Consider the following 14,381-nt stretch of genomic DNA (forward strand, 5'->3'; position numbering starts at 1 on the left):
AGAGGGAGCACAGAAAGCTCCTCGGCAGAACACCCTGTAATCTGGTGGTTCATGCGTTCCCGTGGATGATGGATGCTGAAAGCCTTTCAGGGAGAAAGATTTCCTACACTTTGTGGATAAAAGGACAGGAGCGGCAGCAACATCCATTGCTCCGGCTGCCTTTTGAACGAAGGAGCTGCCTCCTCAGTGTTAGAACAAAACGCCATGAATATCAGCCGTAAGGAGATGAATCCCAGAAGGCGGCGCTTAAATCCCAGAGGGGCAGAATCAATCACGCTGCCCTGTGCACAGTTTTTTTGTGCAGGCTACTTAGGCTACTTGCTATTCAGAGGGCTGGCAAACACAGGATAGGTCTTAAGCGTTTTATGGAGTTCTAAGTGTATATCTGATCCCAAAAATGCTACATGACACTAGGAATCTGCCAGCCCCTGCTACTCCTGCCGGGCTGAGTAACGCTGAGTAATCCTGATACTAACAGCTGACGAAAAGAGAGGTCAGCAGTTCATTTGACCCAAACTGGATTTCTAGATAAGCAAAGATAAATTGCCCGGCTCAGTAGGTCATTTACAAACTGGAATAGCTCCCTGGGCGGCAAGGACGGACACACCAAACGCGCGAGCAGGAGTGCGGGGGCTGGGGCTGGCGTGGGGGGATACACAAACGCAGCTTATGGACAGCTGGAAGTGTAAGGTGCACTCATTCCACAGAGAGGAAGCAAGAACGAATACGTTTCAGATTGTGCCTGTCAAGTCCTGATGGCTTTCAAAGGATCCATCCTCATGCTCACCTTTGAGTAAGTCACAGGTGTGTAGTTTTGCTATTTCCATGTTCGCAAATGAAGCGACAGCAATAGTTCTGAATAGAGTCTTCAGACAGAAAAAGTTCAGTGTTTCTGGCTGAAAAGAGAAAAAAATCAGCATGAAGATGCCTCATTGTGATGTTATGAGTTCTGCTAGATGCACCACGCGTAGTATTTGGTACTGTGAGCCTTTATGCCCATTTTGTGATTTGAGCTTGTAGGTTGCAGAGACATGTATTTCTCAAAATTGAAGCAGGGAAGAAAATAATCTCTAAAGTCATAATCATGTACTTTAAATATATTAGGATACATGGAAATAGTATTTTAAGAAATTTAGGTGTTGCCCAACATTGAAAGAAACCCAGCAATTTCTAACGGAAGACTGATGATCACAAACGTTACTCCCTGCCTAGCCTTAAGAAGCTGTCTGCCAATCAACCTGGGAATAGTGTTTTATGTCTTTATGACTTCTTGACCTTGTAACTTCTTCCTAGGGAAAAGACCCTAATTTGTAAATTGCTGTTTAAACAATGATATAGTTTATGATGTTACATTAAAAGGAATGACACTGGGTAAGGGAACGTGTCAAAACCCCCACCGGCTGAACAGCCACACAGGCAGACACAGACAGAAGTTACCAGTGCAGGTGTCGGTGGGAGTTTCACCCCACCCAGGTGCAGATGCCTCCTTGAGACTTGTGGAGGGGACTCCCTCACCAGCCCTGAGACAGCGACCATCCATCCTGTCCAAGAGCTTTTTGATCAAGACGTGCCCCATCTCCAAGGTCCCAGTAAAGCTTGCTTAGCAACCCATTGCTGCGGTCATTCCTGTAACACATTATCCATAAGGAATTGGCAATGAACAGTCAGTGGCAAGTAGGGAGATGTGCAGGGAGAAAGGGAAACAACAAAGAGAGGCCTGGAGAGCTTGAACACTACTATTTTTTGCTTGATCAAAAGAACAAGATCCTTTAAAGATCAATGATGGGTCAGAAGAAAACCCTTAACCATTTTTTTTCAGTATGAAGAAAAATCCACCTGCACTAGTTGAGACAGACTCCATCAGGAAACTCCAGTTTCTCCATCCCAGTAAAACTCCAGTGATTAAAAAGTATTGCTATGGCCTCTTGCCCTGACGCAAATTAGAACCTGACACTGTCATCCAGGTAGGTTGCAGAGCTGAACTGGGTTTCTAGCTGGGAATAACTCAGCAGGAAAGCAGGGTGCTTCAGGTCTGCTACTGGTGGCCACTTAGGCTCACGGAGTAATTGAGGTTTGTAAGGATCCCTGATGGTCATCTGCTCCAATCCCCAGCTCAAAGCAAGGCCAACTTCCAAGATGGGTATGGCAAGGGAGCTTTATTTCTTTTTACTTAGGGCCTGTCCAGAACTAGTAACGTACATTGTACTGGAAGCACCATCATTTTGCACTGGAGATGTAAACTGAGGGTCTGATTTGCTGGTGTCATTGAAGAGCCAATGGCACTTCTTCTGATGCTATGCGTACTGTTCGCAAGGCCTTAACCTCAGAAGCCAGAAATAGAGTTGGAAAGGATCCCAGTGGGCTACTCAGTCATCGTCCCCGTCCCAATGCAGGATCAACTAAGCATCAGTATATTCTTACAGATATCTGTCTATCCTGTTCTACAAATGTACAGTAATAAAGATTCCAAAAGCTTTATTCAAGTCCATTCAAATGCTTAATTATCACTAGCAGTCTTTAGAAAGGCTTGCTTAACATCTTCCCTAGTTACACCTCGCTGAAATTTAAGCCCCTGACTTATTCTATCTCCAGGGGACCTATAGAGCAGTTTATTACCATCTTTATGACAGCCCATTTCATACTGGATGACTGCTTTCAGATCTCTCCTCAGTCCTCAGAAGCTTAAATGACTTAAATTCTTTCAGTCTTGCCTCACAGGTGATCCTGCCTATAGCTCTGATCATTCTTGTTGCTCTCCTATGGATTCCTGCTGCTCCACATCTTTTCTGAAATGTAGTTCTGAAAATTGGGCAGAGCATTCAATTGAGCCTTCCTTGGGGCTGAAGCGAGAGGAGGGATTGATTGTACTGTTCTTGATCGTGATGCAAACACCTACAAATTCCCAGGTCTTTTCCTAAAATTGATACCTAACTAACGGGTACCTACATTTTGGGAAATACGGTGCCTACATTTGGGAGCTAACTGGTTTTATGTGTGAAGCTTTGCATTCATCCTCACTGAATCACTTCTTTTTATTCATTTTATACTATTATTCCACTGTGTTAAAATCCTTTTGAATTATAAACCTATTGGCCATAAGGATTTAAAGCAGGATTTAAATTCTACAAACGCAATATAAACAAGACTCAGAAGCTTCCCAGAAAAGAAAGAGATGACTCAGAAAAATATTTGTTTTGTTGTGCAATTATAAATGTCTGAACAATGAATGGCCCAAACTGGAGGGGTAAGATGAATTAAAGCAGTGACTTCCAACCAGATTACCAGGGAATGGAAGGAGTTAAGGGATATGGAGAATGCCAGGAAAAGGTTAAGGTTTAGGTCACGTATGAGAAGAAGTGAAAGAACTAAAAAAAATTCAGCCCCAAAAGAAAAATCAAATGTATCACAAGCCATAGTATCAGAAGCAGCACAACATGGCCAGAGAATTTGACTAAAGCACAACATTTAAAACACTTTTTTAACCTCATCTGTGACCCACAGAGGCCCCAAGGGAAAATGTTGACTTCTCCCAGCTCAAGTGTTACAAAAGCTCATTATATTTAAAGGAAAACCTCCCTGGGAAGCTTATTTAATTTAAGATCATAGTTCAAGTGAATGGACAGGAAGATAAACAGAGATGGGGATTGCTGGCAGGCGAGTAGGGTGGCCCAGCTTTCGAACTGCTGCAGAATTTACTCATTGTAAAGAAATGAAGTCCTTATAGGTGTCCTTCACATGCAGTTTGGGGTCAATCATCAATCTGAGCTGGCTTTGGGGCACAGCTTAGAGTTAAGAAGAGAAGGAAAAAAGATTTCTGGCAGAAGGCCTGAGGAAACTTGTCTTCACCTAACCAGATACCAACAAGACATTCAGGATAAATCAGCAATGAACTAATTTTTGGACTCAGCTGGATGTGGACTAATGGATCAGTGCAAAGAAGCCAAGGTAATCCAGGGAGATATTTAATTTTGCCTCAGCCAATTCTGTACAGAAACGCAGCGTAACAGGCAGCAGCCACTTGTGGGGAGGATGGAGGTTGATTCTCAGGAGCCTGTAAGTATAGTTCTCTGCTTCACACACAAATTGGAAAATGGGATTGTAATCTGATGCATGACACTTTTGAATAATTAGAAGTGAGAAATTCAGTGTGCACAGCAGATGAATCTGCCAAAAAATGAAGGGGGAAAAAAAGAGAGAATTTTTGATACCACGGCAAAATAGATCATGAAATGAACAACTACAGTAAAAATATAGTTAGCCAGAAAATAGTCTCCAAAATGCCATAAATGCACAAATGCCATGCCAAATGTCAGAGGGAAGCAAGCTGAGGACACAAAGGCTAGAGATAGAAAGATAAGCAATATTTTTTTTTAACTTGGGGACAATTAAGAGTGAGAGTTTTACTACCAATAATAATGGTATCTATGAAGTGCAGGGGAAAGGTTGGCAATGGATTAAATTATCAGTGTAGAGAGCAAAAGCTGAGGAAGAATCTAAAGATTAGCCAACTAATTAGCCTTGAATGGAGAAGGTGACATGGAAAAATGGACCAAAAACGTGTAAATGTTGACTGGAAGTTGGACCTCCAGAATTCAAAACACAAGCAGAGAGGATAATAAATTGCCTGGTCTTACAGTGGATAATAAAGACACACTTGATAACATGAAAGGGTCTTACAGAAATGGGGGGTGGAAGTGCACTTCAGAGACATCTGAAGAGAACCAGCTGATTGTAGGCTGCTGTTTTCAGTAGAGATGAGCAGATCAGGGTGGGGAAGTTTCCCAGGAAGGCAAAGATAGGACTTGATTGAAACTTATTTTAAATCCTAGAGACACCCTGCCTACTAAAACTATTGCAGAACGGCAGAAACAAGAACCGATTCCTTTCCACTCCCTGAATGTTTCTGACAACCTGCTAATACCAAAAGGAAGTATGCCAGCCCAAAGTGAGCCCATGAGCCAGGGAATATAGTAAATGCTGGCACAGAATGAAGCAACACAGGTGGGAAGGAGGGATGAAATCCCAAAACATTTCTGGGGCTTCTTCTGGTACGGCACTGCATACTTTAATGTGGTATAGCAGAATATTTGAAGGGAATTTCTGGTTTGTATTTCAACCAGATGACTGCTGTTGTCCAACTGAAGAATGCCATAAGATCATAGGAAAATTCAGGTTGGATGGGACCTCAGGAGGTCTCTAGTCCAACCTTAGGATGGATCGATGGGCCGAGGCCAATTGTATGAGGTTCAACAAGGCCAAGTGCTGGGTCCTGCACTTCGGCCACAACAACCCCAGGCAACGCTACAGGCTTGGGGAAGAGTGGCTGGAAAGCTGCCCGGAGGAAAAGGACCTGGGGGTGCTGGTTGACAGCCGGCTGAACATGAGCCAGCAGTGTGCCCAGGTGGCCAAGAAGGTCAACGGCATCCTGGCCTGTATCAGAAATAGTGTGGCCAGCAGGAGCAGGGAGGTGATCGTGCCCTTGTACTCGGCACTGGTGAGGCCGCACCTCGAATCCTGTGTTCAGTTTTGGGCCCCTCACTACAAGAAGGACATGGAGGTGCTGGAGCGTGTCCAGAGAAGGGCAACGAAGCTGGTGAAGGGTCTGGAGCACAAGTCTGAGGAGCGGCTGAGGGAACTGGGGTTGTTTAGCCTGGAGAAGAGGAGGCTGAGGGGAGACCTCATCGCGCTCTACAACTACCTGAAAGGAGGTTGTAGCGAGGTGGGGGTTGGTCTCTTCTGCCAAGTAACAAGCGATAGGACAAGAGGAAATGGCCTCAAGTTGCGCCGGGGGAGGTTTAGATTGAACATTAGGAGAAATTTCTTTACTGAAAGAGTGGTCAGGCCTTGGAACAGGCTGCCCAGGGAAGTGGTTGAGTCACCATCCCTGGAGGTATTTAAAAGACGTGTAGATGAGGCCCTTAGGGACATGGTGTAGTGGGCATGGTGTGTTGGGTTGACAGTTGGACACGATGATCTTAGAGGTCTTTTCCAACCTGTGTGATTCTATGATTCTATGATTCTATGATTCTGCTCAAAGTAGGGTGAGCTATGAGGTCAAGACCAGGTTACTCAGGGATTTATCCAGTCTGATCTTCTAATGGTGAAGTGAGAAGAGATGTTTTAGGCCATTGAGGAAATATAGCAGGAAGGCATAATACAACCTTCAACGCATCCTTTGGCCTCCTTTTCAAATCAAATTATACAAGAAAATGAGACATCAGGTTCTGAGGACTCCCAAAAATGAAATGAGTTTACTTTTAAGGGCTTTTTCTTAATCATTACCAAGAACAAATGATGTCCTGGATGCTCTAGCAGATTCATTCTCTTAATCTACTCTCAGTTTTCAAAAACTGAGAGGTTTTTTTCCCCCTCGCATTTAAAACGTCTTGCTCACATAAAATCTGAGACCAGTGTTTGAACTATGGTTATTATCAAGTTGGACCAACATTCAAGATCAGAGTCCTGCTGTTCCATGGCAGGATATGTGGACATTAAAAGATTCAAGTCCTGAGCAGATATGTATTGGTCATGCCTTGCCCATGCAAATAACAGCAAATAGCTGTGCTGTTCCATTTCTCACAGATACTGAGTTAAAGCGTTGTCAAATAGCGTTCCTTCTCCACTACTCCACACGCCAAATGAAAAGATTTACAGATGATCTAAGCAAAGATTCAGGCTGCCAAAGACACAACTGAAATTAAACCCAAAGACACAAATCAGTTCAAAAGGGGTTATTGCTGTGTTCAGAGAATCAGTTAATGAAATTTCTGCCCACAAGAGATAACTGAAGCTAAGCAGAGCCAGCTATTCCCCTCTCCCCATCTCTTCTGTGATCTCTCACACTCATTGAATCAGTACTTCTGTAGGGTTCTGCACTTCTAACAGAAGTTTTGTTTCTTGCTCTCCCAGTACTTCTTCATAGGTTGTGAGAAAAAGGGAATCATTTTAGAGATCAAATTGAGAGTTTTGAGGGTTGAAAAGGGCTCTTATGATTGCTCCTGCTCCCATGTTTTACAGTCCCTTTCACGCAGAACCAAAATAACCTGAAAAGGTGGTCATTTATTATAATAAGGGTCTTGAGTTCTCTGGTGTGAAATTATTGTGCCCCCCAAAAGGAATTCCTGGTAGTCATCAAATACAGAATATTTTCACCTGTATTTATTTGGGAGGAAATCTGTGGTCAGGACTGGTCTTGCTTCCCTATAATGGCTCTTTAGATTCAGGCATGCTGCAGGGTAATTTGGGTTTGGAAAAACTGCACTGCCCTGATTTTATAGTTATACATGGATCAGCACACAAGTGTGGTAAAACTGATGCCTTGTCCAGAGGACCTTCTTGGGAAATGAATTGCAAACTGCAAACACTACCCTATCTTAGGCAGCTTGTTCAAGGAAATGACTGCTAAGGAGATACATACTTCTGCAATTCCACAATTTGAAAAATGTAACTGTTTCCAAAACCTATATTGCCATACAGGATAGAAAGCAGTGGGAATGGATTGCAAAGTAAAAGAAATTGTCCCAAAGACTCAGCACTCTTCTCAATATCTGGGATCTTATGAGTTAAAAACTGAGGAACTTTGAAGCCAAAGCACTTCAGTGAGATCTGAGAAATCTAATAATCCACAAAATCTATACCTTAATATAGATTATATCTGCACAGGGCAGATAGTGAAGACTAGATACTCACCTGGCTATCCAAGGAAAATAAAAGCAAAAGATCAGAGAACAGGTCCCAGTGTTTGTAATTCATAGTACAGCAGACGCTGGCTGCATGTACATCAAAGACCTCTGATCTCCACCTAGCTATGCCTGTGGTGGTTTAACCCCGGCTGGCAACTGAGCACCACACAGCCGCTCGCTCACTCCCCCCGGTGGGATGGGGGAGAGAATCAGAAGGGTAGAAGTGAGAAAACTCGTGGGCTGAGATAAAGACAGTTTAATAGGGAAAGCAAAAGCCATGCACGCAAGCAAAGCAAATTCATTTTCTTCATTCACTACTCCCCATCAGCGGGCAGGTGTTCAGCCACCTCCAGGAAAGCAGGGCTCCATCACGCACAACGGTTACTTGGGAAGACAAACGCCATCACTCCGAACATCCCCCCCTTCTTCGTCTTTGCCCAGCCTTATATGCTGAGCATGACGTCATATGGTATGGAATAGCCCATTGGCCAGCTGGGCCAGACGCCCTGGCCACGCTACCTCCCAGCCCCCCGCACACCTGGCAGGGCACAGGAAGATGAAAAGTCCTTGACTAGAGTAAACATTACTTAGCAACAACTAAAACATCAGTGTGTTATCAACATTATTCTCACACTACATCCAAAACACAGCACTATACCAGTTAATAGAAAGAAAATCAACTCCATCCCAGCCGAAACCAGGACAATGCCATAAATCTATATGTGGTAATTCACTCACAGGCTGCAATTAGAAGAAAAAACAGTTTCTTTACTGGAGAATCTGGAGCACTGGAAAGATAAAAGTTCACGGTACGCATCCTGCAAGTTGTGGGGACACAAACTGCACCAAGACTTGAGATCTTGGTCATCAACAGTCCTCCAAAATTATGCCAGTTTGCCTTTTGCCCTCACACCAGTGTATGCAGAACGAGCCCTCGGACATGTGTGATAAAGCGGTACCCTTATTGCTTGGTTCTCTTCCTTTTGTTAGCTTACTCTTTGGAAATTCAAAACCAGGAAGAGAAGTTGTAAAAGCAGAAGGGGTAAACCTGCTGCCCAAAGGAGCTCACAGTCCCTCTCTGGGACACAAGGAAAACAAAATATTAACTTTGCCCACTGTATGATAATCTATACAAAGTGCATGCGTCTGGGGAACTGTGACTGACAGCCCTTTGTGAAGAGCTGTGTTTGAAAATTTGTTCTGTATGGTGACGTCTCCATTTCTGTAGCTTCATATTTGAACAGATGTCAATTCATAGGACAGGATCAAGGTTCTTTATGTTCTTAAGTGTGTATTTGTTTTTTGTTAGGCTGGAGGGTATGCCTGGTATTGTTCAGGACTTGAAAAAATACACCATCTATCTAGTTTTAAAGTATGCATCCTAAGAAACATACACAAGGTGGAAATCAGCTGGGAAACATACAAAAAGTGTTGATTTCTTTCATATAGTAGTAAGGTTAGAAATGTAGCCTTAGAGAAGCAAAGCTTAATTAGTACAGGCCTCCTGAAAACAGTAGGTCTTCAAGAGGAGTGAAACAGATGACAGAGTAGAACATTTCACACTTACTCAATGCCATTGCAAATACAGAAAGCTTGAAAATGGCAAAAAGCAGAAGAAAATTTGTGCAAACTCTTCTCTGTTGGAAAGGTGGAATCAGACCCTCTGCTTGCATGACCTGGTGCAGTGTCAGAGCCATGCAGGCTGGACTCTCCCCCAGCCAAAGAGCTGACCCCCAATTAATATGTAGAAGGTTCTGACTTTGCTTACATGATCACTGCTAATTTTATAACTATAATAATCAATTTTTAGAAACGACTGACTTTCTTCAGCTGACAGGTTACATATGATTAACAGGCAACATAATAAAACAATGTTTAATAGTTTAATGCCTTTAAGCGCAGTGCAAAATTGTTTAATGATACAAACTAAAACTTCTGCAAAACCTCTGTAACTATACACTTTTAAAATTTAAATTATATCATTTTGATCATTTGAGGTCTAATGCTGAAAGACACTGAACACCTCTTAAAAGTTTTGTGCTTGACTTCAACTTCTAAATAATTAGTAGACTTTGAGGAGGGTTTCATATTCCACAAGCATGGAGGCAGACTTTGGCAACCAGTAAAGTTATGAAACAAACTCATTTAAGGAATAAACTCTACAGAAAACCAAAATATCAATAACAAATCCAAACATTAAAGTAGAAGCCTGAATCCTAAAAAGTATAAGGCTGAATCTTAAAATTTATCTAAACAATATTTAGCACTACATCAATAATAAAAATAATAGATTAGGCAAAACTATAATACTTCCTCTAAAGTATGCTAAGGCTACAGTGTACAAACTGAGTTTGAAATTAATTGAATTGACAACAATCTGGTTATTTTTAATGCATTTAGGCATCCAGTTTTGTTTACCTGTTTTGCTCCAAAATTCTAAATATAAATTAAGGTGGAGACTCTTCATTTCCAAATAACTCTTTTTCTAAGTCTGTGGAACATGACATTTAATACCTGATGCAAACCAAGCAGCTGCCTTCTACTCACAAATTACAAAATAAGCTGAACACAACAGTTAAGCACTTGCTGATACAGTTCAAATAGTGTCTTTCTAATGCCAGATTAGAAGTATTTTTACACAAGCACTTCATAAAATATTTAACATTGAAGTCCAAACATCCATCTAACTCAAATATATTTGTCATGTTCCCAAAGGGTTAATATTGTCTTGCCTCATTTCTTACATGTAGTAATTTAGCTCTGAACAAAAGCAGCTCCCTGCTGGTTACCTTGGCTAAAGGAAACACAATGAACTGGTAAAAACCAGTTTTATCTCACTGCTGTTGCCTAGGGCTACAGACAAAATGAAGTAAAAAAATTCACATGCAGAGTATTAGGTGCTTATGAAAGATCCAGCAGCGCCGTTGCCTAGTGATTCAGCGAGGAATCAGCATAGGCCAATGAGGTGTACGGGTACTGAATAACATCCCCGATGACTGCTTTACATCTCCTGCAATTCTGTCATACACCCCCATGATTTCCCAGTGGTAAGAATCACTTTCAAGGGAACCTGTCAGAAAAAAAAAAGAAAATTTAAACAAACAAACACATCACATATAGCAAGATTACTATTTTTGCTTTTCCCTTTGGATGTTGATACTGCTCTAGATTACATGCCTATCCAATATGAAATGTTATTCATATCTATTAATAATTATCACTACAATTTTGATTAAAATACCTCAACAATTAAGACTAACCTTCAGTTTTGAAATGGCAAATACGTGTTACTGAATTGCAAGGAATACACCAAAACAAAATTAATTTTATTACGCTTTTCAAAAGAGCTACAAAATCAGAGTGTTTATAATCAGCAACTTTGTCACTAATGCATAAAGATACTAGCGTTTTTTTACCACCCGCTTTTCCAGTTCTGGGGTATTTTTGTTGTTGCTTTGGTTTTATTTCAGTTTGTTTTGCAGTTACTGGTGCTTTGGTACACAGTAGATTTTCTGACATGAAAGCTGCCTCATTAGCAAGGACTATATTTTGGAAAAGAAGTTACTTCAAAGATAAAGCATCCTTTTCCTCAAAGAAGAAAAAGAAATCTCTCCCCCTTAAGACTATATGTGTGCTCTACTTTAGTGACATTTTTCCTCCGTATTAAAAAATAATATTCGTATTAACAGAGCACTTAATACATATTTAGTTGAAGCAAGTGTGCTGAAGGAGAGCAGGAGCATTTCACAAAAATCTTTTCATCTTCAACATCTTTAATCCTAAAAGACATATTCTTACTGTATAGAAGGGTAAACAACATGAACAAAAATACAGATTTTTTTTTAAAAGATCACTCTCAATTTCTTCTCTGAGAGCAAGCTGTTAGTACTTTATGTTTTCTGTCTGGACTCTGCTGTCAATCCATTCGTGATGCTTCAGAGGAAGATGAAGTATCTTCATGATGCATGTAGTCTAATGTGCGTTAGGAGTAAAAGTATAGCGTGACTCCTACAGTAATTTGCTCAGGAAAAGGAGACCAAAACAAGGGTAATAAAACATGTATCTCCAAATACTTCTACTGCCTATTAAAAAGTCCTAAACTTTGAAAACCCCAAATTACCTATTGTCCAAGAATGTGTTGCTTTTCACCTATTAAAATGTAGTTATCGTTTAACAGAGAATTTAGCAGCTATTCTCATAGGAACGACATATTGAATCCATTTGCCAATGCATCGAGATAGACACCTTAGACAGAGGTGAAAGAAACTGTGTTCTAAGACGGTGTATCCCATTTTGTCCATAGGACATTAAAACCTTCTGCCAATTAGTGGTTAGTCTGAAATACGTAATTCTAAAATTATATTCTGCCCATGTAACTATGAACACTCTCATTAACCATGTAAACATTTGTCTGTCTTAGAAACCTATTAAACTGTTCATATTTTATTTCATGGCAATGACTTCCTCAGGCAAAGTATGAATGATGTTGTTTATGACAAAGTCCCCAAAAAGAGTCTCCTAGAACTATCAAGGAAGGACTATAGTGTTGCTATTCACTTTATATACTGTCAATAATACCATATTTCGTTATTTTAATGAACCTTACAACAGCATAAGTGCCAGGTGTCTAATACTGTCATTAAAAATATTTAGATGTAGTATACCTTGAAAAACAGTCTTGCTTCTTTTTTCAAGGAATTTGTAACAAAAGAAGCTAGGCAAGCCCAGGTGTACAATGTAAGCAACCTATAAAAAGGCAGTTTATAAAGCTTGGGAGTGTCAGTGCAAGAAATGTATAATCCCAGTATGGCCAAAAGGTCTCACTTGACCAAATCTGGTAAACAGGAGTGCAAGTTCTTACAAGTTAAGTGAACAGCAACTGGGGGTTCCAGCGTGGGAAGGACCCAGAAGGACCATAAGGTCCAATAGGACCCAGAAGACTGCAAGACCTCCAGAGAAAGCCTCACAAAGTGGCTGAGATGCTGGAATAGATATAGAAGATCTGGAGGAAGAAATACAAGCTAGAACTGATCTGTTAGTTTTCTTTTTCAACCGTTTCCATTAGTGCAAGTCTGTATGTTGTAACCATTTCTGAAATAAATAGAATAAACTTTTTTCTGTCCCCAGATCTTATTCAGTAATACTGCTGAATGACTGGTCTGGCAACACCAAGTACTCAATTTCTCAGGAAACTGGAAACCCTTGGACGGTTGCTCACTTAATCAGTTTAGGGATTCCCAGGAAATATACTCCTTTATTAAGCAACAAAAGCTGAGCAGTAGGCGAGGGTGAAGGGTACCAGTCTTATAGAGATAAAAATATAATTATTTTATAAAATAATTACAATTAGGTCCAATACACAGACAGATACAATAGCTGTGTAGCTATCTACTCAGTTTTTACAGATGATGTTCTGGTAGATGATGTCCTGTACTTTAAACAATAGCCAATGATTTTGTCTGCTTTATATGTCAGGCATCCACATGGAAATGTTAAAAAGACCAATTTTCTAAGTGAAAATTACTGAAGAAAGGTCTTTTGCAATAATTTTTCAACAGTAATGAATGCCTGGCACATTTAGAAAGCCTATTAAAGGCACATATTTCTCACTCTACCACACCCAACAGAAATTTCATGGCAATGAACGAAATAGATTTTGAAATTACCATACTGCATTGCTAAGACAAAGAGTAGATGACAATCACACTTTCCAAAATGGAGGTTGAGTTTCTTTCCGTTATTTTCCTTTAGAGTTTTTATAGTAATTTAAAAAAGCAATTACCTGCAAATATGAAAATGAAACTATTGAAGCGAAAGGCAAAATAGTTGTCTCTAGATTCTTAATATGATGACGATAACATACACAGCAAAGTATGCCTGAAACGGTAATGGAAATTCAGAATTATCCCTACCTTTAGTGGCACTTCCAAGGCTGTCATTTGCTGCAGGGACTCCATGGTTCTTTTTACCAGTGCTGTAAGGTAAATTTGAAAGCCTACAGCTTTATTTTCCATGTTAGAATTGTTATATAGAAAAAAAAAACCCTCATGTTTTATATTCTGTTATATAATATCTGCATTTCTACATTAAAAAAAAATTAACCATTTATAATTTTTTCAGATTTTTTTTAAAGTTAAATTTTATCTCTTGTGGAAGGTTCAATTCCTTATTTTAAATTGAATTTTAAGGTGAAATGTGGAGAATTATTTAACTTATATATCCCATAAACACAGAAGTACAGCACTAATATATTTTATATAGAGGTACAGCATGTCTGAGTGATGTATTTCTCAGTCTTCAAGTTCAGTACTCTTAACTGTATGTTTGGTGACATTTTATATATTTTAATTTTCTTGTGCAGCCATAAAACTCAATTTAAAAAAAAAGCTAGGAAAAAAAATACTAGAAGTTCTGAACAGTCTAAAATATCTTCTTCTTCAAAGTAAAAAGATCAGGGCCAAATTAAAAAAAAAAATCTTCCCTGTGGGATACTGGAGCTATCAAGAATCTAAACAATTAAACTTCGGTATGATTTACGTAACTTAACAACTCATCATGTCATAACACTATGCTCACTATTACTGTGAAAATGCCTCTATAATTATTCCAAATCAATCATTTGGGACCAGATTTGTCATCCTTGGTCATGCCAATTAGTGTTTTGCTTGACAAAGATTGCTGCTGCAACACAATATGGTT

The 14,381-nt window shown here is 40.1% G+C and overlaps 1 protein-coding gene across 1 annotated transcript in view; it reads right to left on the bottom strand.

The window, feature by feature from the left end:
* Nucleotides 1-9,545: 9,545 nt before the first annotated feature.
* Nucleotides 9,546-14,381, bottom strand: part of POLN (DNA polymerase nu) — a 106,300-nt gene continuing 101,464 nt past the window's right edge. The window contains exons 24-25 of the mRNA XM_075148570.1: nt 13,595-13,656; nt 9,546-10,752 (exon numbers count right to left, since the gene is read on the bottom strand). Coding sequence (XP_075004671.1) covers nt 10,684-10,752; nt 13,595-13,656 — 131 coding nt within the window. The 3' untranslated portion in view covers nt 9,546-10,683. The remainder of the gene's footprint in view (nt 10,753-13,594; nt 13,657-14,381) is intronic.

Source organism: Calonectris borealis, chromosome 4 (genome assembly GCF_964195595.1).
Source record: "Calonectris borealis chromosome 4, bCalBor7.hap1.2, whole genome shotgun sequence".
Lineage (NCBI taxonomy): Eukaryota > Metazoa > Chordata > Aves > Procellariiformes > Procellariidae > Calonectris > Calonectris borealis.